At 46.9% G+C, this 27,397-nt stretch overlaps 9 protein-coding genes across 9 annotated transcripts; 5 read left to right on the top strand and 4 right to left on the bottom strand.

Moving 5' to 3' along the window:
* Positions 1 to 382: 382 nt before the first annotated feature.
* Positions 383 to 2,119, top strand: N7483_001590 (uncharacterized protein; the record flags this gene model as incomplete). The annotated part of the gene is made up of 2 exons (XM_057085027.1): positions 383 to 1,758; positions 1,825 to 2,119. The coding sequence occupies 2 exons, from the start codon at positions 383 to 385 to the stop codon at positions 2,117 to 2,119; spliced, it is 1,671 nt and encodes a 556-aa protein (XP_056951176.1).
* Positions 2,120 to 2,546: 427 nt separating this feature from the next.
* N7483_001589 (MFS general substrate transporter) lies at positions 2,547 to 4,230 on the bottom strand (the record flags this gene model as incomplete). Its single annotated transcript, XM_057085026.1, has 7 exons — positions 2,547 to 2,706; positions 2,767 to 3,234; positions 3,284 to 3,383; positions 3,490 to 3,708; positions 3,774 to 4,062; positions 4,136 to 4,161; positions 4,212 to 4,230. The coding sequence occupies 7 exons, from the start codon at positions 4,228 to 4,230 to the stop codon at positions 2,547 to 2,549; spliced, it is 1,281 nt and encodes a 426-aa protein (XP_056951175.1).
* A 1,030-nt stretch (positions 4,231 to 5,260) lies between these two features.
* On the top strand, positions 5,261 to 6,589 carry N7483_001588 (1-aminocyclopropane-1-carboxylate oxidase; the record flags this gene model as incomplete). Its single annotated transcript, XM_057085025.1, has 4 exons — positions 5,261 to 5,426; positions 5,517 to 5,994; positions 6,062 to 6,210; positions 6,270 to 6,589. 4 exons carry the CDS (start codon positions 5,261 to 5,263, stop codon positions 6,587 to 6,589), a joined length of 1,113 nt encoding a protein of 370 aa, XP_056951174.1.
* Positions 6,590 to 6,737: 148 nt separating this feature from the next.
* N7483_001587 (uncharacterized protein) lies at positions 6,738 to 7,785 on the bottom strand (the record flags this gene model as incomplete). The annotated part of the gene is made up of 2 exons (XM_057085024.1): positions 6,738 to 7,407; positions 7,766 to 7,785. 2 exons carry the CDS (start codon positions 7,783 to 7,785, stop codon positions 6,738 to 6,740), a joined length of 690 nt encoding a protein of 229 aa, XP_056951173.1.
* Positions 7,786 to 8,079: 294 nt separating this feature from the next.
* N7483_001586 (uncharacterized protein) lies at positions 8,080 to 8,431 on the top strand (the record flags this gene model as incomplete). The annotated part of the gene is made up of 2 exons (XM_057085023.1): positions 8,080 to 8,217; positions 8,285 to 8,431. The coding sequence occupies 2 exons, from the start codon at positions 8,080 to 8,082 to the stop codon at positions 8,429 to 8,431; spliced, it is 285 nt and encodes a 94-aa protein (XP_056951172.1).
* A 1,645-nt stretch (positions 8,432 to 10,076) lies between these two features.
* N7483_001585 (putative pyruvate dehydrogenase complex, dihydrolipoamide acetyltransferase component) lies at positions 10,077 to 11,739 on the bottom strand (the record flags this gene model as incomplete). The annotated part of the gene is made up of 4 exons (XM_057085022.1): positions 10,077 to 11,144; positions 11,214 to 11,437; positions 11,517 to 11,566; positions 11,633 to 11,739. 4 exons carry the CDS (start codon positions 11,737 to 11,739, stop codon positions 10,077 to 10,079), a joined length of 1,449 nt encoding a protein of 482 aa, XP_056951171.1.
* Positions 11,740 to 12,388: 649 nt separating this feature from the next.
* N7483_001584 (Arf family guanine nucleotide exchange factor SEC7) lies at positions 12,389 to 18,363 on the top strand (the record flags this gene model as incomplete). The annotated part of the gene is made up of 5 exons (XM_057085021.1): positions 12,389 to 13,115; positions 13,186 to 14,745; positions 14,798 to 16,528; positions 16,586 to 16,952; positions 17,004 to 18,363. The coding sequence occupies 5 exons, from the start codon at positions 12,389 to 12,391 to the stop codon at positions 18,361 to 18,363; spliced, it is 5,745 nt and encodes a 1,914-aa protein (XP_056951170.1).
* Positions 18,364 to 20,556: 2,193 nt separating this feature from the next.
* Positions 20,557 to 21,324, bottom strand: N7483_001583 (bifunctional precorrin-2 dehydrogenase/sirohydrochlorin ferrochelatase MET8; the record flags this gene model as incomplete). Its single annotated transcript, XM_057085020.1, has 2 exons — positions 20,557 to 21,165; positions 21,232 to 21,324. 2 exons carry the CDS (start codon positions 21,322 to 21,324, stop codon positions 20,557 to 20,559), a joined length of 702 nt encoding a protein of 233 aa, XP_056951169.1.
* A 170-nt stretch (positions 21,325 to 21,494) lies between these two features.
* On the top strand, positions 21,495 to 23,221 carry N7483_001582 (ribose phosphate diphosphokinase subunit PRS1; the record flags this gene model as incomplete). The annotated part of the gene is made up of 4 exons (XM_057085019.1): positions 21,495 to 21,753; positions 21,870 to 22,012; positions 22,083 to 23,131; positions 23,191 to 23,221. 4 exons carry the CDS (start codon positions 21,495 to 21,497, stop codon positions 23,219 to 23,221), a joined length of 1,482 nt encoding a protein of 493 aa, XP_056951168.1.
* Positions 23,222 to 27,397: the final 4,176 nt, after the last annotated feature.

Genomic DNA, 27,397 nt, shown 5'->3' with positions numbered 1-27,397 from the left:
CTCACGCAGCGGCTCGGCACAGGAAAACAAAGTCCCCCATAGAGAGAGAATAGACCCCTCAAATGGAGAGAGAGAGAGAGGTTGAGAGGGGTCTCACGGTCCCCTTAATCTTTGTTGTACATGTCTGTTTAAATTCGGCCAGGCCCCCCCTGATGCGATGATCGATTTCTGATCTTCTAGTTCTTGTTTCTTTCTTCACTCAGGCTGGGCATTTTCTTGTCAATTCTTGTGAAAGTCTTGTACCTCCCTTGGCAAAAGCTTCTCTCTCTTATACACTGCTCCTCCCCGACTGGTTTCGAGTCTTTGTATAACCTTGGGGGAAAATCCCTCTGAAAGAAAAAGTATTTTGTGATCCCTCGTACAGCTTGCGAATTTGACCAGAATGCCGACCAGTCGGTATTTAGGCCTCAATGGCATCAAACTTCAAATAGCCATTGGTCTGTTGGCAGGCATGGACTTTTTGCTCTTCGGTTATGATCAAGGTGTCACTGGTGGTCTTTTGACATTGGAGTCCTTTTCCAAATATTTCCCTACCATCAATACTCTCACATCCTACGAGGATGGTCACTCGGCATCATGGAAGAGTGCTCAATCCACTCGTCAGGGTATCGTCGTCGCCGCGTACAACCTTGGATGTTTCTCGGGCTCTATTCCAACAATCTGGGTTGGTAACATACTGGGTCGTCGCAAGGCTATTTTCCTCGGTTCTTTTATCATGGTCATTGGTGCTCTTTTGCAGTGTACCTCCTATGAGCTGGCCCAGCTTATTGTTGGTCGTCTAGTCACTGGCTTTGGAAACGGTATCAACACATCCACCGTGCCCACATGGCAGTCCGAATGCTGCAAGTCTCACCGACGTGGTCAGATGGTGATGATTGAGGGTGCAATGATCACTCTGGGTATCACAATTAGTTACTGGATTGACTTTGGTCTGATGTTCACTGACCCCAATGACGTTGCTTGGCGTTTCCCCTTGGCCTTCCAGATCTTCTTTGCCTTGATCATTCTGGTCTTTGTCATGTACCTTCCGGAGTCGCCTCGTTGGCTCATTCTGAAGGGTCGTGAAGACGAGGCTCGTGAGGTTCTGGAATGTTTGATGGGTGACGATACCGATGAGACTTTCCTTGAAACCGAGTTCACAGCTATTAAGGCCACTGTTCTGGAGATGGCAAGGGGTTCATTCCGCGACATGTTCACCATGGGTCCGGACCGCCACTTCCACCGTACAGTTCTGGCCTATGTCAACCAGATGTTCCAGCAAATCTCTGGTATTAACTTGATCACTTACTATATCCCCACTATTCTGGAAGAGCAGGTTGGACTTTCCGCTACCCTTTCTCGTCTGATTGCCGCTCTTAACGGTACCGAATATTTTGCCGCTTCCTGGGTTGCGGTTTTCACTGTTGAGAAATTCGGTCGTCGTACACTCATGATCTTCGGCGCTGTCGGCATGTCACTTTCCATGGTTATTTTGGCCATCACTGACAGTATTTCCTCGGCGAACAAAGGTACCTCGAAAGGTACTTCGGCTGGTATCGCTCAGGCTGTCTTCCTCTTCGTCTTCAACACTTTCTTCGCTGTTGGGTGGCTCGGTATGACATGGCTGTATCCCGCTGAGATTGTGCCTCTGAAAATTCGTGCCCCTGCCAACGCCCTCTCAACATCATCAAACTGGATTTGGAACTTCATGGTCGTCATGGTCACCCCTGTTGCTTTCAACAACATCGGCTATCAGACCTATGTTATTTTCGCTGTCATGTGAGATATCCCAGATCTGCCTTTCAACGCCCAACCCCAGCGAATCAGCTGCTAACCATTTTCTAGCAATGCCTTCATTGTGCCTGTTGTCTACTTCTTCTTCCCTGAGACCACCAACCGTTCTCTGGAGGAGATGGACCGTATCTTCCATAAGTCAAACAGCGTCTTCGATGTCGTTCATATTGCACGCACCGAGCCACACATGTATGGTGCCAATGGTGAGCTGCTTCGCCAGCTTGACGATCTCGAGTATGCTGCCGTCCGCCGTGCCAGCGCCGCCAAGCACCAAGGTGAACATCGCGAAGATGTCGCTATTCCTGAGATCAAGGAGAGTGACAACGGAAGCAGTGAGGAGAAGTAAATGTACGAATTTTGTTACCCGCTCGCTCGGTATTGTTTCATACCAATTTATACCCGGATTACCGGCATGCTGTGACGACTTGGATATGGCTGCCTCCTCGGCTCGCTGAGGTTTACTTTCTTTATACCTTGTTTATCTTTGTTTAATAATGGTCCAATACCCAGATTAGACTGATTCTAAAGGTTTTTACGGCCTGATTAATTCACGACTCTTGGTTATCTGTCCAAGATTGTACCTTATTTCAACTTAGCTGTGCTCATTTGATGCTGGCATAACGAATTAATAGGACCTGAAGAGGATGCCATGATCGTGTATCAGGATCTTTATGAGCTATGAGCCATGTCAATTTAAGATTGATCCGCTGTCAAAATTTTCGAGAAAATAATCCTCAAATCATCATTCTGTTTGAAGGAGACTGCACGCGCCTTTAGTAGACATATCTAAAATACATGTTCTGCTTGTCAGTTAGATCCTTGAAACCCAACCGTTCCCGCTCATCCTCGTCAAGCGTCAACTGGCTTCGCTTCTTATTTTCTCGAGAACAAATGACGTATAATGTCGCAGCGGATGCTATGGTTATGCAATAACTTCAGAAAAAGGTCAGCCTCACTACTAATTCATTCCTTCATAGGAGATTGAGTTCATACCAGATGATCAGACCTGTCCACAACTCCGTGTAATGCTGATCTTTGGATTGAGTTCGAATCAATTGCGGCCCAATGATATTCCCTACACAATATGCAACAAAGACTGCAGATGCAGTGAAGCTTCTTTTAGTATCGCCGGCGGTGTTACTCGCGCCAAGCGAGATTGTTAGACCCACTACTGGACCAAAGAGGCCAAGGAGTGAGTACCCAGCGACTGGGACAATAGGCTTATCACCCCAGGTTGATTTCCAAATCACTGCAAATCCTGCGATTACTGGAAGACAGCAAATGATCAAAGTTATAACTCTGATATTGTGGTATCGCGAGCATAGCCATCGGGTAAGCAGGATTCCAGTACCGGACAGACCACCTAGAGGAAACTGGAAGAGAATGCTTTCGAGTGTAGAGTAACCGAAAGTTGAGACGATCAGGGGTCCAAATCCCGATACGGCACCATTGACCGTATATCTATGTGCGCTATTAGTATAGATCAATAACAGTGGGGTACTTAACTCACGCAGAGGCCATGGTCAAGCCAACCAGCCATATCTTCGCGTCAATTACAGCTTCTTTAACCTGACTGAACTTTAAATAGTTGTTGTTCAGTCCTGTTTGACCTACTCGGAGCCGTTCAGCCGCCACAACTCGCTCCTCCGGGGTTAAAACCACGCGTTGAGTGGTGAATTTGGAGTGGTGAATTTGGGATAAAAAAGCACCAAATACCAAAGATGAATGTCAGGGCACCAGCAAAAGGATAGACAGATTGCCATAATTTAAGGGGGCCATTGATTTGAGCGAAGCCGTAACTGATACCTCCACCAATAATGGTGAACCATCCTGTTCCTGACCACCACCAACTCTGTCTTAAAGCCTGTTCTGGCTGCGTGTAAAATCCACCAACAGTGACCATGAAGCAGGTTGGAATAATTGACTCAGTGAATCCTAACTAGTGGTTAGCGATGAATGACAAGATAGTAGGAGAGTGAGAAATCAACTCTCATGCTCACCAAGAAAGAATCGCTGCACGAACAAGCCTTGCCAAGTAGTGACTCCTGCAGTGGCCGCACAAATAATAGCCCAGAGCATCACCATAGGACCAAGCACAAACCGCGTGTTGAAGTATTGCATTGCATATGTTGTGGGATATGAGCCGAGTAGCTGACCAAAGTAGAAGATAGACGTTGCCCAGCTCAATCTAATGGTGCTTGTTGTAGCTGGATTGACTGAGTAATCAGTAACAGATAGTTTCAGATCGGTTGTCATGCCAGATAGTGAGGCATTTCCAAGAAGGGCCTTCTCACGATATTTCAAGTTAGCCTAATGTCGTAGTACGTGACTGTGGTCGCTTGGGATGAATCGAAGATTTTACCTTGTCATAATAGACCAACCCATACCCTATTCGTCCGAATCAGTATGAAAAAAATAGAATCAGAAGGAATACATACCAATCATCATTGCTGGCATGAGAAAGAGATCTTTTTTTTCTCAATACCCTCCTTTCAAGTTCGGGATCAATCGCTCTCGCCTCTTCTCCAAGTGAGTCCAAGCTACCAAGAATAACAGCATTCTTCTCTATAACATCATGTTGAGGCTCCACCACATTTAGTGTAGATTGATCTACTTGAACCATGATATATAATTTTCAATTCAAGGAAGAAATGAAAAACAAAAAGTGATGATATGCGGCAAGATCGAGCAAGTACGCAGGCTGGATCCTGTCATATAAGTCGAAGTCCTAGAAAATTGATCAACTTGACTAGACAAATATTATGACCAGTTTTGACAAACATGAATCGCTTTACGCCGGTCATAGCTCCAAAACTTTCGTTTCATTATTAATATTCCCGTCAAAAAGCATACCGTGACCTAGGCAAATCACTATGGCGAGCTGTCCGCGGAAAATGACACCAAATGACACCATGTGCCGTATGGGCCGTATTCTAGAGCCCGCTCGGGGAATTCTACTAGTAGCGCTGAATATTTCGGATTTAAATAAACGATTCAGATAATAATTGAAAGCTGAAATGTTCACTCGAAGGTCTTTCTTTTTCTTCTTCGAGTTAGAACTAACAATCCCGCGAAGTATACTCCGTAGATACAGCAGGTAATTCCCGCAGCCGATGTCGGATTCGTCCGAGTCCAAACCAATTATCAAGCCAATCTAGAATGCCAACTTGAAAATGTCAGATTCATCTTTACATCTAAGTTCAAATCCCGAGTTCCCGAAATTACTTGAACCAATCGTAAAACAAACTGTAAAAGAATATACCAAGTTGGGTAAACGGCTGCGGGTAACAGCCGACTCGTATCATACAAGGTACGATCACACCATATAGCATAACAATTTATGCCAGTCCGAGGTACCCCAACCCGATAGGCAATGTAAGTCATCTGGCGCTTGGTAAGTCATTTTACACCTCATGGGGATTTATGCAGTTCGAATCCCAGGATAGGAAGGGCTGGATCCAATGTTGGACTTTTACCCTCGCTTACAATGGCTACAACTACAACTACAGAAACACTGCAATATGTCCAAGTTCCAGAGACCTCGGAGTCTCTGGATTGGGCCGATTTGAGAACTTTGGATCTCTCAAAAATCGATGACCCAGAGGGCAGACGCAAGCTTGTAGCTGAGTTTATCCAGGCCATGCAAGACGTTGGTATGTTCAAGTTGGCCTCAATTCAATCTTATTTAAAAACGTGGATTCAAATCATAGTTTGAGTCCCAAGATGTCTGATCATGTCTATAGGATTTTTCTACGTCAAAAATCACGGATTAAGCAGGGAGGAAATCGACACTCAATTCGCCTTAGCAGAGTCCGTTCTTCTCCTTCCAAATGAAGAAAAGCTCAAGTATCGTGCTGCACTTGAGCAAGGCGATTACAATGGTTGGAAGCTGGCTAGGACCCATAATCTTATTCCGGGAGTCAAAGACAATTTTGAAATCTATAACATTCCCAAGTTTATCCCTGAGCATGCGGGGAGACAACATCCCGAAATTGTGAAAGAGCATTTGGCGACGATTGAAAAATTCTCGAAACACATCCATGAAAAAATTGTGAGGAGGCTATTGATTATATTTGCTCTCGCTCTTGAGCTAGAAGACGAAGAATGGTTGGTGAAAAGACATCGATATGAATCGACAAGTGGCGATCACCTCCGTTACATGAAGTATTATGCCAGAAGTGACGAGGAGAACAAGAAGCTTGAGAATGTTTGGCTGAAGGGGTAACTCAAATACACATCTTTGACTTGATTTATTTCCCCATTTTGCTGACATCCTATTTCCTACCAGTCATTCGGATATGGGGAGTCTCACTTTGCTTTTCCGACAACCAGTGGCGGCGTTACAAGTTTTGACCAAAGACGGAATTTGGAAATACGTTCAGCCACAGATGGATGCATTGACAGTGAATATTGCAGATGCACTTCATTTCATGACAAGTGAGTTCAACCTGGCGGTCTCATGTGTAGTCATTGCTTGCTAATGCGGAAATCCCTAGATGGCTATCTGAAATCCAGTATTCATCGAGTTGTTGCACCACCGAAAGATCAGGCCCACGTGGATCGACTTGGAGTCCTTTACATGGTGAGGATTGAGGATGATGCAGATCTTGTCCCGATTGAGGAATCTCCAGTTCTTCGAGAAAAGGCTCTGTTAACGAACAAGATCCTTGATGCCGATGGAAAGCCCGTCAAGGCAGGTGAATGGGTTAGACAAAGAGTGATCAAGAATCTCGGAGAGTCTACTTCAAAGGAAGGTGATAATGAGGTGGTTGAAGTTGAAATTATCAAGGGAGTTTCTGTCAAGTATTTTGATTAGATAGAACAAATTGATATACTATCTCAGACTTGCGTTCCAGAACGTCCCATAAGTTCAGTGACCGTGACTCGACAAAATTCTGAAAAGCATGGAATTTTGCGCTGATTTGTTTACGACTGTGGATAAGATTTTCCTCTGATGTACGCGCCTATCCTGGCTGAGCTGACTGAAATGTAACTGGCTCTCTTTCACTTTCAATAATATCCTCCAACATCTCAAGACGATCTTGTCCCCAGAAAGGTTCATCCCGATAAAAGTAAAACGGTGCACCAAACACTTGTCTCTCGTTCGCTTCCTCTGTCAAATATTCCTCCTTTTCCCTCAGCTCTTCTTCAGCTTGAGCTTGTTCCAAGAGATTCTTCCCGTCCAGACCAGCCTCATTCGCCAACTGAACGATAACCTCCGCACTGGCGACTTCAAGCTCCCTTGCCCAGACAGCTTCTAACCCCTTATGCGCAAACTCATTTACGCGAGGGCTATCGTTACCCTGCTCTTTGATAGCAGCAAGAAGGACGCGATGCGCAAGTGAGGGATCCGCCGGGTAAAACTTTGGCTGCAGTACGAGGGGGATATTCCGAATTTGTCGCCAACGCTGCATTTCAACAAACCGGTAGGCTAATCTTTGAGGTGCGCGTTGCTTCACAGGTAAGCCGCCGGAGATAGAAAATGTGTACAGCAAGTCAATTGGTTTGTAGATGACTTGCGCATTGGTCTTCTTGACCAGCTGTTGAAAGCGTCGACTGCCGATGTAGGACCATAGCGATACGAAGGAAAAATAAAACTCAATGACTGGAGGATTTGCCACGGTGATCACTGGACTAATAGATGAATGATTTGATATCGCAGTGAAAGAAGCCAAGTAGATGCGGGGTTGGAAGACGATGACCAATCAATGTAGTCCTGCCCAGGCTGGAGAGGTACTTTTCTCTCTGCAACTGAGTATTGACTCTTGGGGTCCTAGTTAGTCCCTGAGACAGAAATCAAGAAGCTTCCTTCTATACAGCATCTGCGTTCCAAATTCCGAGATAAACGATCGGATCCTTCGTGGTTTTTGAGTTGCGATCTCGGGGATTTTAGTTGTGTTGATGATGATGGTAATGACGAATCTCACGCCATCAAGCGAACGTTCCGGGTACCTGATTCTTAGTGACACTAAGGAGTAGAAGTTCAACAGACATGCCAAACATGTAAGACATCTCGGCTGATCATTTTTCTTTAATATTATTTTCTTAAGTGGCAAATACTATCTGCGCGATAACTCAAGTCAACTTGAAAGTATTGAAGAAGCGGTTCAAAGATACTGTTGACCAATAAAGAGCACTCACCCATACTACATCAATGTAAGGGGCTCTTCGATATCAGATAATCTCTCTCCTCTTTATTCCCCTCTCCAAGGCATCTTTTCTACCATTATCTGCATGAGGCTCTGGAACTGAGTTTCAGGTTTTAATAATCGTGCCACTTCTAGCTGATCAATCTCTCATCTCATTATGCCACGAGTCCAAAAACGAGTTGCCGTTATTGGCGCGGGGCCTGCAGGTGCCATTGTCACTGATGCACTCGTCAAAGAAGAGACATTTGATGTAATCAGGGTCTTTGAACGTCAGCCCGCCATTGGGGGGGACTTGGTACGAAAATCTTGACATAAAACCCACTTCTTCCTACCTTGAACTAATAATCAATAGGATATTTGAGCCCGAGAGGAAGTCAAAGATTCCATCTCTAGGAGCCCTCCAAGAAAGGAAAGTCGACAGGCCTGTTCCGATACCACCGGATCTCCCGTGCTTCACACCTGCCAGTGAAGATATCAATTCACACACAGAGAGATTCTCAGATACATGAAATCATGAGCATCTACACAGTAATTTGCCGCCTGACATTATGTGCTGCAGTCAAGAGCCAATTTCGGGTGTGATTTCAGACCATAACCTATCAGTTTATGGACCGACGGCCCCATTTCGTCATCAAAATGTGATGCGAAAATGGATTGGAGATATTTTTGAGCGCGGAAATTATCTAAACCTGGTTGAGCTCGGAACGACAGTAGAGTTAGTAGAGCGTCTTGAGAACGAGTGGATTTTGACGTTGCGGAAATAAATACCCGAGAAGAATAGCAATTATTGGTGGTCAGAGAGATTCGATTCTTTGGTTGTTGCTACTGGACATTACTATCTCCCTTATATACCAACAATTCCTGGTATGAGAGAGTATGATGCCCGATTTCCTGGCTGAATTTGGCACAGCAAGCATTATTCAAGTCTTCAAAGTCTTGAAAATAAGGTACCGTTTTCGGATCATCGTCAGCATATACATGATTTCATTCTGACCCATAGACGCATATAGCGGGTAGTTGTTGTTGGTGGATCAATATCTGCATTTGACGCACTCCATGACATTCGAAAAGTTGCGAATACACCAGTCATTTCAGCACTGCGTCGTACCTAGGCTCAACCTTGGAGACCTTGCACCTGGGCAACGTTCGCGAGCAAAAATGTACATACCTATAGTATTCCTGAATTTCGTCACCCTTTCCCAGGTTCAAGTTGCTGCCAATGTAATAGTTGCCTGTAGTCTTCAGTGAGTCATAGCTGGAGTATTGTATCAGAGACTGAATATTGACAAAGACCTGCCAAAGGATCTACTACTAGCACCTAGGTAGTTGGTAGTTCGTATGGGATTGGGAGCCAAAAGTCATATAGTCTCAATTGCTCCATCTAGGTAAAGGGATTTTACTACACCATCAACAGCAACCGTAGAGCTGTCCGAGCTGATGGCATATTTAGTGATGAGTTCAACCCATTGGCAGAGAGAGCATCGGATTGCAATAGCCAAACATGTGGTAGAATCAAGAAAACCTCGGAAGGTTTGGTATGTAATGAAACAATACCATGACGAGAGGAATTCGCACGTCGATCTTGATTTGAGTTGGTGGGTAGGAAATTTTCTCCTCGATGAAGATCGATATTCTCCCAATGGTGTGAAGTGAGAATTTGGATGTCATTCAAATGTTCAAGTACAGATTCCTTAGCGGGGTCATTTTTGCAGTTGGGTACGCTTCAGTTGTCCAAGTTCCTCCACGAGTGAAAGTGCAGCAGCCACTAACGACACGGGCGTTGTAACTTGTGGAGGCGATTGGCACAATTTTGGGTTGTACTTGAGAAAGGACCACTAGAGTGGAGCCTGAATTCAAGTTAAGCTACCAGGACTAGTACCATAATAGTAGCATCCACTATACTAACCTGCAGTGGTATAGTAGGCCCCGAGCTTAACGGGACTGCGAGTAGTAATGGGCAGGTTTCTAGAGATACAGATACGTAGGATGATTCAAAACTGGCACATTCGCGAGACGAATGTATCTCTTATAACATAGAAAATGGATTGTAGTTGCTAAGATCAAAGACAAAAAGGACCGATGCGGGTCTACGGGCAAAAAAAGATTTTAATACAAATTACAGAGTAATATCGGTATCGCATCCCATGACAGCTTCTACAGCAGCAGCTCAAGGGGGTTCTCGACAACCTTCTTCAGTTCCTTGATCCATTCACCACCAACGGCACCGTCAACAACCTTGTGGTCGAAGCTACCGGTGACGATGATCTGGTCATCCCATTCGGTAACGGTGCCCTCCTCAGTCTCGACGGGAACAGCGACCTTGCGGACGGTACCGACGGCCAGGATACAGGCCTGAGGGGGGTTGATGATAGCGGTGAAACGCTCAACAGCGGGGTTCATACCCATGTTGCTGATGGTGAAGGTACCACCCTGGTACTCCTCAGGCTTCAGCTTGTTCTCGCGAGCACGCTTGCCAAGGTCACGAACCTGGTTGGAGATGCTGGAAAGACCCAGAGCGTGGGCGCCCTTGACGACGGGAGTGATCAGACCGCTGGGGGTAGCGACGGCAACGCTGATATCAGCGGACTTGTGCTCGCGGATGACAACCTGGCCGTTCTCCTCAATCCAGCTGGAGTTGACCTGGGGAACCTTCAGGAGAGCAGCAGCACAAGCCTTGATCAGGAAGTCGTTGACGGACAGCTTGTACTTGCCCTCGGCGGAGGCGTTCAGGGCCTGGCGGAGCTTCATGAGCTTAGTGACGGAGAGGGTGGTGGAGACGAAGTAGTGGGGGTTCTCCTGGACGGACTGCTTGAGACGGTTGGCGATGGTCTTGCGCATAGAAGTGAGAGGAATATCCTCGTAGGCAGGTCCAGCAGCAGCGGAAGCGCTGGGCTTGTACTTCTCAACATCCTCCTTGGTGATCACACCGCCACGGCCAGTACCCTTGAGAGCCTTGACGGGGACACCCTTCTCGAGGGCAAGGGCCTTAGCGGCGGGAGAGATGGTAGGCTCGCGGTCGAGGGCAGGCTGGAGCTTGTCACCGGAGGTCTCGGGCTCAATAGCGGCGGGCTCCGACGCGGGGGCCGGGGCCGAGGGCTCAGCGCTCTTGGGCTCCTCCTTCTTCTCAGCGGCCGGGGAGGCCTTGTCACCACCGGCATCCTCCAGGGAGAATGACTCGAAGGGGGTAACATCGGTACCCTCCTCAACAAGAACAGCGATGGGCTGTTATCAGATAACAAATACATAGGTTAGCTTCCGGTGCTCCGTGGGAAACCTCGGGAAAATTCTTACCGAGCCAACAGGAACATCCTTCTCACCAGTCTCCTTCAGGACCTTGGCAAGGATACCCTCCTCCTGGAACTCAAAGTCCATCTGTGCCTTATCGGTCTCAATCTCAACCAGAACATCACCGGGCTGGAGGCTGTCACCAGCCTTCTTCTGCCACGCGCCGACGTTTCCCGCGGTCATTGTCGGCGACAAAGCCGGCATGCTGATAATGGTGTGGGGAGGGAACGCTGTAGATTCATCATAGGTTAGATCATAAACAAAGGCGAAGATGGTAGGGCTTCGTGGATAATTTCAATGGGTCCATACACTTGGAGGCATAGAATCGGGACAGGGCGGAGAGGGCAGGCAATTGAGACCTGTGCGCAACGAATCCATCAGCATTATTTCTTCAACAAGGCACAATTCATCTGGAAATCCCGTACTTGATGACCTCCTGGAACTTGTAGGTGACCTGGGGACGGCGCATGGAGGCGGCGCCTCGGGCCATGGTCATGGCAGGTGTGCGCATTCTAGCAGCGGCAGCAACCATTTTGGCTGAAATTGCCGGCGATTATGAAGATCGAAAGGCCCTGAACTCTGAGATGAAAGAAGGGGAAGAAAGTCCAGCACAAAAGGGAGGACGTAAAGGGCCGGGATTGAAGAGTTGGGGAGGAGAAAGATGGCCTCTAAGCGGGAAACTTTTAGTCCTCCCCCAACAGAGCCCGGTGAGCTTCCTAGGTGCTGGGACGCTGACTAAGGGTCTTTCCGCCTGAAAGATTTGGCGGCAAACATCAATTTCGAAGATTCGATGAAAAGTGATATATTTGGATGAATTATATTATGGATAAAATTGATCTGATTTTTCCATTTTGGAAACTTGCTAGATCTTCATATGTCCTCTTCTTTAATTTATGCGGTCAATTCCTGACTTTCATCATTATAGACCTGTTATCATTTTCCTATATAATTTAGTATAACTTATCACGGAGACCCGGAAGGGGTAGATCACGTGTTTCCCGCGTATTATTGTCTTGGCGTGGCTGAGTTGGTCTAAACTCCATTTGGAGAAAGAGACACGCAGCGTCCCCATATATGCTTGCAACGGCCCATCTTGCCCTCCACGTTTCTTTTTAGTGGGTTGTTTTCCCGTTCGATGCGCTTGATCTGATCTGATCGCTCCGCCTGGAGTCTCCTTGACAATGGCGGACGTCGACCCTGGCTCTGAGCCAAACCACCATCCCGCAACCAACTCCGAAAAGCCTCCCGTGGATACTACCACCGAAGCTCCCGCAGCCTTGAAATCGGACGAGCCGAACCTACCCGAAGCGATAGAATCGCAAGAGCTCAATGAACAAGAAGAGGAAGAGACTCAACCGGAGGAGGGAGAACTCGCAAGTGAGCATCAAGATGAAGAAAAGCCCGAGGTTCCGCCTAAGGATACTGTAGAGGAGGAGGACAACAACATCGCGGAATCCGAACAGCCCAATCCCGAAGATGCACCACCTCAAATCTATGAAACACACCCCAGTGAAGACAATGCGCCAGACTCGAGGATGCGATCGGACTCACGGTCTACAACAGCTACCTTTGCAACGGCACGCGGCGGCCCCGTCAGCTCAACAGTCTTCATTGTGACAGCGCTTGATGCCATTGCCGCTTCGCGGGAAGCCCGGAGGAGCAAAGAGTTGGAGGATGCCACTCAAATAGCTCTGGGTAATATCAGGTCTGATCACATTGATCCAGAGCTCATCTTTCGCCCCCTCCACCTGGCAAGCAAGAGCTTGAGTGTGCCTCTGCAGGTAACAGCGTTAGACTGCATTGGAAAACTGATATCCTACTCATACTTTGCATTCCCTTCCGCCGAGTCCAACAACGATGCCAATCCTGAACAACCTCCTTTGATCGAACGAGCCATCGATGCAATCTGTGATTGCTTCGAAAACGAGGCCACCCCGAAATGAGATCCAGCAACAAATCATTAAGTCGTTGCTGGCAGCAGTCTTGAATGACAAGATCGTGGTACATGGAGCTGGTCTCCTGAAAGCTGTTCGCCAGATCTATAACATCTTCATCTACTCGAAGTCTAGTCAGAATCAACAGATCGCACAAGGTTCGCTAACCCAGATGGTTAGCACGGTGTTCGATCGAGTACGAGTCCGGCTGGACCTAAAAGAGCTTCGAACACGTGAGGTGGATCGTTCTGGAAGTACTCTCGATGCATCAGCCAGCGATCAAGGCCAGCTTTCCGAGGTCGCTTCAGTCTCAGTGGCTGATCAGGCCGATCCGTCTGACCCATCTGAGCAATCTGACCAGCCAGTCACAAAGGAGCCAACAGCCGAAAAACTGACTTTGCAAAGCTTTGAATCCCCCAAAGAGGTTTCTGGTGTCAATGATAATGCACCAACTACAGTCACCCGTGCCAGAGGAACTCGGGGATCCTCAGCACGATCTCTCTCCGGCATCCCTGAAGATCGAGAAGATGACAGTTCCGCTGAGGACGAAGTCGATGAGGTTTATGTGAAGGATTGCTTCTTAGTATTCCGAGCCCTGTGCAAACTGAGCCACAAAGTCCTCGGTCATGATCAACAACAAGACCTGAAGTCTCAGAATATGCGTTCCAAGTTGCTTTCTCTGCACCTCATCCACTATCTGATTAACAACCATACCGCCACCTTTACATCGCCTCTTGCTGCTATCAAGAACAGCTCCACCAACCCGGATGCCATGACTCTTCTACAGGCGGTGCGACCCCACCTTTGCCTTAGTCTAAGTCGTAATGGCTCCAGCTCAGTGCCTCATGTTTTCAAAGTTTGTTGTGAGATCTTCTGGTTGATGCTTGCGTATATGCGAGTTATGATGAAGAAGGAGCTTGAAGTATTTATGAAGGAGATCTACTTGGCTATTCTTGAGAAACGAGCTGCTCCCGCTTTCCAGAAGCAATACTTCATGGAGGTTCTCGAAAGGTTAGGTGGTGATCCTCGCGCCTTGGTCGAAATTTATCTCAATTATGACTGTGACCGCACTGCATTGGAAAATATCTTCCAGAATCTCATTGAACAATTATCACGCTACGCGAGCGTGCCCGTTGTCACCAGCATTGCGCAGCAAACCCAATTCCAGGAGAGTCACGCGAAGATGTCTAGCATTGGAGCTGAATGGCATCAGCGCGGTACCCTTTTTCCTTCTCTCACCAGTGCCAACATCACTCCACCCCCGCAACCTGCGGTGCCAAACATGCCATCGGACTACGTTCTCAAACAGCAGGCTCTCGAGTCCCTGGTAGAAATTCTACGCTCTCTTGACAACTGGGGGAGACAACGACTGGATGACCAGCCCCCACAAGATTCAGCTGTTCCCTCCAGGTCGATGGATCACTCCCGAGAATCTTTGGATACTAGTGTTCTTGCCTCGCCGCGACCTGATATTGTTGACGGATCTATAACCGGTCGATCCACACCTGTTCCTGACGATGATCCCAACCAGATCGAGAAGATCAAGCAGCGTAAGATCGCATTAATGAATGCCATCCAGCAATTCAATTTCAAACCCAAGCGTGGTATCAAGCTTTTCCTCCAGGAGGAATTCATTCGCTCAGACTCCCCCCGAAGATATTGCAAGCTTCCTGCTCCGTAGTGAACGTCTAGACAAGGCCATGCTGGGTGAATATCTGGGTGAGGGTGATGCCGAGAACATTGCCATCATGCATCACTTTGTTGACCAAATGGACTTCACCAAGCGACGTTTTGTTGATGCTTTAAGATCATTCTTGCAGCACTTCCGTCTTCCTGGTGAGGCACAGAAAATTGATCGATTCATGCTCAAGTTTGCGGAGCGCTATACCACCCAAAATCCCAATGCTTTCGCCAATGCTGATACAGCTTATGTCTTGGCCTATTCTGTTATCATGCTTAACACTGATCAGCACAGTGCCAAGTTGAAGGGTCCGCGAATGACCAAGGATGATTTCATCAAGAACAACCGTGGTATCAATGACAATCAAGACTTGCCATCTGAGTACCTCGGATCCATCTATGATGAAATCGGCAGCAACGAAATTGTTCTCGACACTGAGCGAGAGCATGCTGCAAACATCGGTATCCAAACATCCGCTCCAACAGGCTTGGCGACACGAGCTGGCCAGGTCTTTGCAACTGTGGGTCGCGACATCCAGGGAGAGAAGTACGCACAGGCATCTGAGGAGATGGCGAACAAGACAGAGCAATTATACCGCTCCCTTATCCGGGCTCAGCGCAAAACAGCAGTCCGTGATGCCCTCTCTCGCTTTATTCCTGCTACTTCTATTCGACATGTGGGATCTATGTTCAATGTCAGCTGGATGTCCTTTTTGTCTGGACTATCAGCGCCGATGCAAGACACCTCGAACCTCGAGACTATTCGACTTTGCATGGAGGGACTCAAACTCTCCATTCGCATCAGCTGTGCGTTTGACCTGGAGACACCTCGGGTGGCCTTCGTAACAGCTCTGGCTAAATTCACCAACCTCGGAAACGTGAAGGAAATGATGCCGAAGAATTTTGAAGCCCTGAAATCTCTACTCGATGTCGCTACCACAGAAGGCAACCATCTCCGTACCTCTTGGCGTGAGATCTTAACCTGTGTCAGTCAGCTTGACCGACTACAGCTGTTGAGTGATGGCGTCGATGAAGGATCATTACCAGATGTCTCTCGAGCGCCGACAATTTCAGGAGACGCTTCTCGCAAATCCATGCAAAGCACTCGCAGCAAAACTCGCACGCGCTCAGTCAACGGCCCTACAGCTTTCAGAATGGAGATTGCCATGGAGAGTCGGTCGGCCGATATGGTTCGCGGCGTGGACAGGATCTTCACCAACACTGCCAATCTTTCGCATGAGGCTATCATTGACTTTGTGCGTGCTTTGAGTGAGGTTAGTTGGCAAGAAATTCAGTCCTCGGGCCAGAGTGACTCCCCAAGAACATACAGTCTTCAAAAGCTGGTCGAGATCAGTTACTACAACATGACCCGTGTCAGAATTGAGTGGTCAAAGATCTGGGAGGTCTTAGGTCAACACTTCAACCAAGTCGGATGCCACACCAACACCGCAGTTGTATTCTTTGCGCTAGATTCACTCCGACAATTGTCAATGCGTTTCATGGAAATTGCCGAGCTTCCCGGTTTCAAATTCCAGAAGGACTTTCTCAAGCCTTTCGAGCATGTCATGGCGAACAGCACCACTGCTTCCGTCAAGGATATGATCCTTCGGTGCTTGATTCAAATGATTCAAGCCCGTGGTGACAATATTCGGTCTGGATGGAAGACCATGTTTGGAGTTTTTACAGTTGCTGCACGAGAGCCCTATGGTGAGTACTATTTTTCTCCAGACCTTGATCCGGGCAAGAACTAACAAATATCAACAGAGGGGATTGTGAACATGGCTTTTGATCATGTCACTCAAATCTACAACACACGTTTCGGCGTTGTGATCACTCAAGGTGCTTTTGCGGACCTGATCGTTTGTCTAACAGAGTTTTCCAAGAACTCCAAGTTCCAGAAGAAGTCTCTGCAGGCAATTGAGCTTCTGAAATCAACAGTCAGCAAGATGCTGCGTACTCCAGAGTGCCCTCTCTCCCATCGTGATGGGCCTGCGCCCAACTTCCAGGAGGAGGGAACCAACCTTGCCAAGCAACTGACTCGCCAGTCTCAAGAAGAACAGTTCTGGTACCCGATCCTTATCGCTTTCCAGGATGTACTGATGACTGGCGATGACCTAGAGGTCCGATCTCGGTAAGTGCTATTGTTTACTCCATTGTCTTTCCTGGCTAATTAATTCCGCAGAGCACTTACATATCTCTTTGAAACCTTGATTCGACATGGCGGTGACTTCCCCCGTCATTTCTGGGACGTCCTTTGGCGTCAATTGCTCTGCCCAATCTTCGTAGTCTTGCAGTCCAAATCCGAAATGTCCAAGGTTCCTAACCATGAGGACCTTTCTGTTTGGCTGTCAACTACCATGATTCAGGCCCTGCGAAACATGATCACCCTCTTCACTCACTATTTCGATTCTCTCGAATACATGCTGAGTCGCTTCTTGGAGTTGTTGACTCTGTGTATCTGCCAGGAAAACGACACCATTGCACGCATTGGAAGCAACTGCTTGCAGCAACTGATCTTGCAGAACGTCGCCAAGTTCCGGGAGGAGCATTGGACCCAGATTGTCGGGGCTTTTGTCGAGCTGTTCAGCAAGACAACTGCGTACGACCTGTTCACTGCGGCGGCCTCCATGACCAAAATGACGGAGACGGCTACTAATGGTGATCTTCAAGCTGGCCAGGCTGCGGCCTCGCCAGCATTTGGCGACGTGCCTGACGCTCTTCAGCCCAATGGATCTGAGAGTACAACCTCGCTCCAGGAATCAGGTGATCCGCCAGCTCAGAGTGAGGCACGTGCTGAACTCGAGGACTACCGGCCCCAGGCGGACCCCCAGCAGCAACCAGCTGCTGTTACAGTGGCCAGACGTCGCTTTTTCAACCGTATCATTACCAACTGCGTTTTGCAGTTGCTCATGATTGAAACAGTTCACGAACTGTTTTCTAACGACAATGTCTATGCGCAGATTCCTAGTCACGAGCTTCTGCGACTGATGGGCTTGCTCAAGAAGAGTTATCAGTTTGCCAAGAAGTTCAATGAAGACAAGGAACTGCGCATGCAGCTCTGGCGCCAAGGATTCATGAAGCAGCCTCCCAACCTGTTGAAGCAGGAGAGTGGCAGTGCTGCTACTTATGTCCATATTCTCTTCCGCATGTACCATGATGAACGAGAGGAGCGGAAGAGCAGTCGCACTGAGACCGAGGCAGCCCTCATTCCCCTTTGTGCAGACATCATCCGCAGCTTTGTCCGCCTCGACGAAGAAACCCAGCACCGCAACATTGTGGCCTGGCGACCGGTGGTTGTAGATGTCATTGATGGATATAACAACTTCCCTCTAGAAGGTTTCGATAAGAATATCGAGACTTTCTACCCCTTAGGAATTGAACTTCTGAGCCGTGATCTTAACCCAGAGATCCGCGTCTCCTTACAGGCTCTCCTGCGCCGTATCGGCGAGGTCCGACTGGGCGTGGCTCCGCCCAACTCTTTGGATGTGCCCATCAGCCCGCGTAGCTCCGTCTCCCAGCAGGCTTCCCGTCGCGATAGCTGAGCGTTAGCTCAATGCTGAATGATGATTTTGGTATAACCTTTGGGATGTTGTTACCCCTTCTGTAGTTGGCGGGTTTTTCATGGCGTTTTTTACTATTTCATTTCTGTCTAGCCTGTTTCATTCGAAATTTTTGTCACTTTTCGTTACTTGTTGCCTACGGGCTTGACAGCTTTTTAGAGATGCATAGCTGTATTGTACAAGACAAAATTCTTCAACCTTTCAATTTTCATTTCCAGAATCAGTGTTCCCAACCTCGAGGTCAGTTCAAGTTTATACTAGTGCCTCTGCTTGATACATACTGCCAGTGGCACTGGAACGGACAGGAGATTATGTATGTATCAAGTGGACGGCCCCGGGCTTTATGAATCTAGGCTACATACAAACTTCTACCAGATAAGAATTTGAAGGCTTCTAGGATCAAGTACTTAGACTTCTAACTCGTACTATGAGTCTTGTTTCTGCCTTCATCCCAAGGTTCAAATGAGCGTTAAGCTTCAGTCACGAGACCTGCACATACTACTGAAGCTGTTTAACTTCGGCAACTTTCGCAACTCCTAGTCCTATTTGGGTCTCACCACTCGGGGCCTAAAGCGATAAACTTCCAGTTTTCCTACTACCGCCGGATTTTTCTCTTCTTCCCTTTTTCATCATTTCAGTTAAAAAATGGCTCATTTACCACACATGGACGTGAGCACGGACAAAGCCTCCAAATTACACACTATCGGGAAGGCTTCTGTGGGACTGTCTGGGCTGCTTCCGAGGAAGACCACGCATACAAAAGGGAAGATGGTGGACCTGACAGATCTTTAGAAAATGAATTTGAGATCCATAATCAGATACTCGAAAGCGACAAGAAATTTTCGGATTTTTCCAAGGCCCAAAATGAGCTCCATGTTCATATTCCAGCCTGCTATCAGTTCATCAACGCAACAGAGCAGACTTGGTGGTCAACAAATCTTTCAAGATTCCCATCGGGGTATATACACCCTGTAATATCCTGAAGTCACAACGCATCCCTCCGTTCTCACAAGTCGTTCGGCAAATCCTTATCAATAATTTCTGTCCACCAAATATTGCTAAACAAATTACAATCAGCGAGCCAGATAAAGACTGCCTAGTAAGGCCATATCTCGGCCGGCGGCGAACACGAAGGCCGAACAGTACCTCTCAATTCACCGGATTTTCTCTATGAAATTATCCACTTCATCTTGATCAGGTAGAATCTCTTGGGATCAGCACCAATGACATCCAACAGTACACGCGAGCCATGGCAGAAACACTTGCATTGATGCATTGGATTGGCCAAATTGATGGGAACGATATCGAATTTGTGCTCGCACCTCCTAGACGCGATATACCTTCACCATCTTCCCCAATAAGGTCTAACATTTTAGGGGAGCATGTTATGTGGGTGCTTGATTTTGACCCATGCAGAAACATGATGATGGATTTGAAGGTAGTTGAACAGGCTGTTGCTGCGTTTTGGCGCAATGATCCCTACTACCCTCGGCCACAAACCAAACCATTCTTGTGGGATGTGTTCCGAAATCAATATCTCCGAATAAGCGATTTGTGTGCTGCTCTATTTGAGTTGTCGGAAGGAGAAATGAGGCGTGTCTTATCACAAAAAATTTATTGAATATGTGGAAAAAGAAGGAAAGCGTCGGAAAGAGCAGTCCAAGGGACGGGAAACTATGCCAATGCATGACGATCAATCTGATTCAATATTTTAACCTTGAAGTTCAAGTTCAATGTTGTACGAATTTTTGTGACTAAACTCCAGCTGGTATGACGAAATAGCCAGTCTCAACTACCTGATTGAGCTCTGAATCTTAAAGTTTTTCGCAGTTACGGGCTATTGTTGCCTATGGATAAGTAGTGAATGAGGGGAACTTCCGTAGTAAGTCCAAATTTAGATCTTTGCTGTTAGAACAAAGCTATATGCCAGATGCTGGTACTAGCCTTAGAAGGAAGGTTGGCCGTAGGATTGCAACCGGTTCATCATAGCAACTTGAAAGGTTAGCTATATTTCTTATTCAGGGTATCATGCAGGAGCCCGGGCTTGGGCAACGAAATCAATCTACGCAGCCCGAGCGGGTCAGAGGTTTTCCAGAAGGAATACAAATTTGAGGACGAGGGCGCCGGCGAGAGAAATGAATCGGTACACATTTTATCCATTCTTCATTATCAACCTCATTCTCGTACTTCCTGAAGTGCCGGAACTTTTCCAGACTCATAATGCGATAGAAGACCGTCCATATCCTGTTCAGTCATTTGTACCAAGTCATCCAAACTCCATGATTCACAAACTGCCGACATCCACTTCATTCTCTTAGGCCCTTGCTCCTGCTTGGGCGCCACATCTCTTAGCTTCTTCCGCAGTTCACCCACGTTCTCAATTGCAGCTCCCATATTTGAAGGCAAGGTCGCAGCGATCTTCTTGCGCACCAGGCTAGCCAGCTTGGGGCCATTTCCATTTGTACTGACCATTATCTGGAGTGGACCGTCACGGTGCATACTACCAAAGTAGAAATCACACTCCGGAGGAACATCGGCAATGTTGGCGGGAATTCGTTTCTCCTTGCAAAGCTTCCACACCTGGGTGGAGGCCTCCGGGTCATCAATCGCACATAGCACCATGTCGGCATTTTCCAGGTCCGAAGGTTCAAAATTTCGATCCACATGAGTGACTTGCTTTTCTGCGACTCGATAGGCCACTTCCTCATTCAGACCGGCTGAAGGGGAGACCACGGTGACGTGGGCGTCGGCATTGAGGGCATGCAGGATCCGCCCCGCGGCTACCTAGAAAGCTCCAGCTGTGTGAGCTACGAAATATATAGTTTGTAAACCAGCTTCAAACACACTCACCTCACCACCTCCAACTACTAACACATGCTTGTTCTTGATCTGCCAAGCAAGAATTAAGGAGCCTCCTCCTTGAACTTCCGGAAATTTCGACATATTGACTGTGAGAGACAAACTCCCGAGGTTGCAGGTTGCGTCTGCAGATAAGGGTCAACGTGGGGCATACGGCAAACCGCACAGACCTCTTGCGCAGGTGGTTTTTTTTTTCTCCGTCGCTTTTTCGTCTTCCACTTCTCTTCTCTTTGTTCTTCTCTATCCCATCCGCCATGCGGGGTGTGCAAATATTTTCGGGTAACTCCCATCCTGTTCTCGCAGAGACCATCTGCGAACGGTTGGGCACTTCGCCCGCCAAAGCAGACCTCGGTAAATTCGCCAACGGTGAAACGAGTGTCAACATCGGAGTCTCCGTACGGAACCAGGATGTCTACATTATTCAGAGTGGTAGCAGCAAGATCAATGACAGCGTAATGGAGCTTCTGATCATGATCTCTGCTTGCAAGGGTGGTTCGGCCAAGTCTATTACTGGTATGCGCTTCCTCATATGAAAATTCTTTCACTTTTTTCTTCAAGAAAAAAAAAATACTAACAATTTCTCAAGCTGTCATGCCGTATGCTACCCGTCTTGTTTGAATCAATGACAGAGGATGCTGACGCGCAGACGAGGTACTTTCCCTACTCGCGCCAATCCAAGAAGAAGAGCCACCGTGGCGCCATCACGGCCCGTATGCTTGCCAACCTACTTTCCATCGCCGGTGTTGACCACGTCATCACAATGGACCTACATGTACGTGAAACCGTTGCATTGATTTTGGATAATAGTTTTCCGTGTACTGGGTGTTGATCGGCATCAATAGGCATCTCAGATGCAAGGCTTCTTCGGAAAACCCGTCGATAACCTCTTCGCCGAACCGTTTATTGCCCGCTGGATCCGGATGAACGTCGCTGGCTGGAGGGACGGAGTTGTCGTTAGTAAGAATGCTGGTGGTACTAAACGGGTTACATCGTTGGCCGATACCCTGAAATTGAACTTTGGTATTGTTACTACAGACCGCCGACGTCCGAAGGTTCCGGTGACCATGTCCGACAGCACCGTCTTCTTTGACGCTATGGACGAGGATCACCGACCCAGAGACCAACAGCCCTTTGAACTTCACTTACACAGTGCAAATGCCACGCCGCCCATTCCCGAGGAGCCTGAAAATCTTAGCCCTGCCGGTTCTCTGCTGCGCCCTGAAACCCCCTCTGGTGCCCGTCGGCCATCTGAGCTGGAGGCTGCTCATGAGTACACCGATGTGCGGGTGCAAGATGTGGTGACCGGTCGTTTGGTGCAAGGCCAGCTGGTTGACGATGACTACCTCCCTGGTTCTGAGTCACAGTCTGGCGGTACTACCCCAGGAGCTGGTGCTGGTAGCGATGCCGTTGAAAACACGGAAGTCGTCCCAGAGACCATGATTAACTCCATGATCTCTACTAACTCCTCTCTGCCCCCAGACCATGCTTTGGGAGGCTCCTTTGATGCAGTTGAGTCTGACGACGACGAAGCTAGCGTCGCTGGTGGCTTTGGCTTCGACCACGAAAAGACCATCACTCTGGTTGGTGAGGTGCGCGATCGACCTGTGTTCATTGTGGATGACATGATTGACAAGAGTGGATCCTGGATCGCCGCTGCTGAGACTGTTGTCAAACGCGGTGGTGCTCGCAAGGTGTATTGCATTGCCACTCACGGTCTGTTCGGGGCCGATTCTCTCGACCAGCTGGAAGAATGTCCCTCCATTGATCACATTGTCGTGACAAACACTTTCCCAATTTCGCCGTCGATGCTGAAGCGGTCAAAGAAGTTGATTGTCATTGACGTTTCGACTCTCCTTGCTGAAAGCATTCGGCGGCATCACTACGGTGAAAGGTAAGTCTGCTGGGAGCCTTCCGATTTGTTGACCAAGTAATTCTAATCTTGTCTTCTAGCGTCTCGGCTCTCTTCCACCTTCATGATTGATGATGATGCAGCCAATTGGTTGTGATGATAGAAAGAAAGAAGCAAAAAAAAAGCAACGCAACTCAAAGACCAAACTTGACTCATCTTTAGGGCGGCGTTCGATATTGATTCGCGGGCGATTTCTACGCTCCATGATTTCATGGCATGATACCTATTCTTTACCAAATGCAAAAAGAACCCATTTTGAAGAATTCCGTCTTTCAGTCGGTCAAACAGTAATTTTTTTTACCCCTTTTTTGATTTTCTTTTTTTTTGCTTTTCATTTCCCTTCACTGTTTTATCCTCACCCAGCGATGCAGTCCATCTGAGTGGACTGCAGGGGTATCTCGTCATCCACGAGGTGTCCTTAACGGAGCGTTGGCAGAAAAAATTTATCGGGTTTCGGCTTGTGTTTTCGTCTTTTCTTTTTCTTCCGTCCGAAGTTTTTTCGGGAAGAAGAGAACCTAAAGAAGCAAACATAGGATCCGGAACTTGACGAGAACTGAAGTCGTCTGTTTTCTTCGTTTATCTTTCCTTCGGGAAAGATTGACGTCGTGCTTTCTTGGCAGTGGAACCTACGCAACACAACTTCAACTGTTGATACTCTCGAACATTACTACTCCACTACTCTGTAGGGAGTACGTAGAGATTACAATCCTGCTTCGGAGCAAACATAGTCAATATATGAATTTTCTCGGCTATCTCTATATCCATTCTCTTTTCGTACACCGTATACCGTTCACCGTCTCTTTACTAGTAGTGATACTAGTTGCAATTGACATCATCTCAACGGTTCTGCAGCTCCCCATAGCTCTCAACAGTCCGGATTCAAGTTGCCGTGACGATTGAAATGTGGTCCAATTCCAATCGAGTCTAGACTAGATCGATGAGATTCTTCAAGGGCTAGCTGAGGATTGACGGAAGTAAATTGACAGGTATGATATGAAAACAATAGTCATGAGGCAAGTTTCCCGTTTTGACAACCTTCAATGTTTCTAGATTGGTTCACTCGCCACCAAAGGTTCGCCGGATGATGGGGCCGAGGTTTCAAATCTGGCGGCTACTTTCTCCTGACAGGTGCCTAGCCGGGACGGATCGTTAAGAATAATAAGTGAAAATAAATAAATAAAAATAGTAAGTTTGTAAATCATGCAACAAAAGAACCTTGGAAGTTTGCGAACTGTGCGTATTGAAGGTACTTTTGTGCGACATCTTACCTGCAATTGCCCCATCCAGCATCTGCAAGTAGAAGGGGGTTCCAAGGTTGTGATTAAAATGGATAGAAAATAAAGTACATATGTACTGAGTAATATCTCATAACATTATTAACATGGGTTTATTCAAGTCTTAATATTTCCGTGAAGAGAAGAGCCCTGGCAGTGCACATGTGGGGAGTAGCAATCAAGATCCGGACATCCCCGTGCATTTGGGGGCTGCAAAAAGGGCTGTAAGCTGTTGGTCTGGGCATAAAAATCCCCGCTAAACTATTTAATGTATTTTATTAGGTATTTTTATCAAGTTATTATTAGCTGAATTTGGTCTGGGTTGGGTTAAGAGTGCATAGGAATAAACAATTGGCCCAAATGCAAGCGATGCACAATCCAACTACTGCCGGGGACGCACTTCCGCGCCGATCTTCATTCGACGAAGGATGCTAGAGGACTCGTCATTTGTTCCAAGGTTCCTATCAGCCTCTCATGTCTCTAATGTCTCGGCTGTAGGTTCTTAAAAAAATATCACCCATTACGATATGAACCTATAGGCTTTCTCCCTTTCCATAAGCCACAAAAGGAATATCATAATGAAAAGGAAAAATCAACCAGAGTTTGTCCCTGAGACCTGACATGTGGAGACTCATAAGAGCCGTGTGGTCCCTGCACTTTTCTGACACAGACGCTAAGGACAAATACTAGTGATAATGATTTTAAAATGGGTATTAAAGATGATGTATCAAATTCCCTGACTAGGGGTTAGAAAACATATAGAATTTGGAGTTAGTTCCAGTTTGTGAATTCTATAGCAAATAATCCATAATTTAAAATTGATATAAAATAATTATAAGAATAATAAAAGTTGAGTCTAGACATGATCAGACCCAAACTGCTGGGATGCAAAAGCCCGCACGATCGTCCTAAAAGATCGACGAGCTACTTAATGAGCCATCATTAAGAGAGCCATCATACGGAGTAGGACAGTCGCATTTCGTCGATCTCTTACTAGATATAGGTCATCGGGAGGTCTGGTCAGGTTCATGGTCGAGTTCGCGGCTAGTGGGTTTAGTGTGTAGAGTGTGACTTGGTTCCGTTACCTAGTTGGGATTAACACAGCGAGGGGTAAAAAAAATTGAGAATTGAGAAATTGAGAAATTGAGAAAAGTCTAAGCCTAGAATTTAAGGAAATATTGACTACGAATTACACCATTCCAATTTAGATGTTCTTAGAAACTTGAAGTAGTATGGAGTAACTACTGTAGGTGTACTGATATGGAAATGACCCACTTTATCGTCTAACACGAGTCGATCCCCGTACCAAGAAGTAATCAACTAAATCAAGAATACTAAAAGAATACTAAATAAGAAGAAACAAAGTAAAAAGTTCAATGACAAACATCTCCCCCAAAAAATACAAAGTACCTTATAAACTTATCTTCGGATCGCTCCCTACCAATTGTATCCCTCCGATGAAAGAGATCTTGATCCCGGCTGAGAACTAGGATCTGGCGGCGCCTTCGCGTAAATTTCCATGCACTACATGTGTATGCAAGATGATGTTCCGTAGATCTAGTTCATATTTTTTTTTAATCATTATTCCATTCTCCCTTCGCTTTCTAGTCCTTGTTTCCTCTTTCTTTTGATTTTATTTTATTTTTTGCTCCATCCTACTACTTCTGGATACCCTGATCCCGACAATCAATTCGGTAACGTACATCATACGGGCCTTTGCAGAAGACTGAGACGAGTCGAGTCCATTCTCACACCGGACTGGCCTTTGGTCTAGGATCTTTGGTCCCGAGGTATCAGAGATACCAGTGTGATAGAGAAAGTGTGTCTCCTTTCAAAATATACACACCTGGAAAAATAAAAACACAGAAAAAAGGAAAAAAGGAAAAAAGGAAAAAAGATATATAATGGCCTTGGAGTCCAGTTTTGAAGCTCTATAATTCTATCTCATCCCTCTCTGGTCTACCGCCTTTGTTCTTTCTTCAAGTTCGAGTCTTCTCAACTTGAATTCACATCGATTGAACTTGCCTTGACATATTTGAATCATCTTTATCCCCGCCAAAGAGAACATTCGAAACTCTCTATCCTTCTATACTTCATTCTCCGTGGAATTCACATTCCCATTCCTTTGGAAATAATATCCGGTTGGTGATCGACGCCAGATTCCATTCCCTCGGGCCCTGGATCGTTTCCCTAGTTCGGTAGGTGACAGTCTCTCGGGTCCGGTTAGCTGTAGCTTATCTAACGCGTTCCCTACAGTTATATCAAAAAGAACCTCGAACTTCAAATCTATTTCAACAATCATGGCAAACCAATGCTCTGGTCATGTCTATGCCATTGTGCAGGCTACAAATGGTAACATCCTGACGTGGCGTTGCTCGGATTGCAACTCGGGCCCCTTTATGGCCATTTGGCGCTGCAAGCTGTGTGGTCATTGTCGCTGCAATCCATGCCACAATACCAAGGGATAAACTGTATGTGTTACACTCCTTTATCTCTATTGTCTCATTTTCCCTCCAGATGTTTCTTTGAGGCATCATTCAAGAGTCAGGGAATGTCTGATATCTAAATCCAAGAGCCGGGATTGCGGGAGTATACGATACTGCCACTATCGAGGTTACTTGGATTTTGGGATTTACCACCTTTCTCACAAACTCAATTATTCTGATATAATTTGTTGCTGACTGTTTCCGAAAACAGCCCTCTGCAGTTAAACTTGAAGGTTTCAGCCTCTTGCATAGATCCCAAACCAGGGTATCCCATCCATTGCAAAACCCGGAAACCATTCCCTCATTTGCCCTTTCAGCCTGCTTCCTACTTCTGTTTTACTTTACTTCAAGTTCCCTGGCTGCGTTTGGCGATTGGCGAGATACGTGCATTTGATCGGTTCACCAAAAGTCTCGAAAAGTTTGGGTGCATCCGGATGGAGTTTTCTTTTCTTTTTCTTTTCTGTCTCAAAACAAGCTTTAGATTATGG

Source organism: Penicillium malachiteum (assembly GCF_028827825.1).
Source record: "Penicillium malachiteum strain IBT 17515 chromosome Unknown utg000001l:1.0-8184562.0:1.0-8186909.0, whole genome shotgun sequence".
Taxonomy (NCBI): Eukaryota; Fungi; Ascomycota; class Eurotiomycetes; order Eurotiales; family Aspergillaceae; genus Penicillium; species Penicillium malachiteum.
The sequence above is the reverse complement of the archived record's forward strand: the minus strand, read 5'-3'. Positions and strand labels throughout refer to the sequence as shown.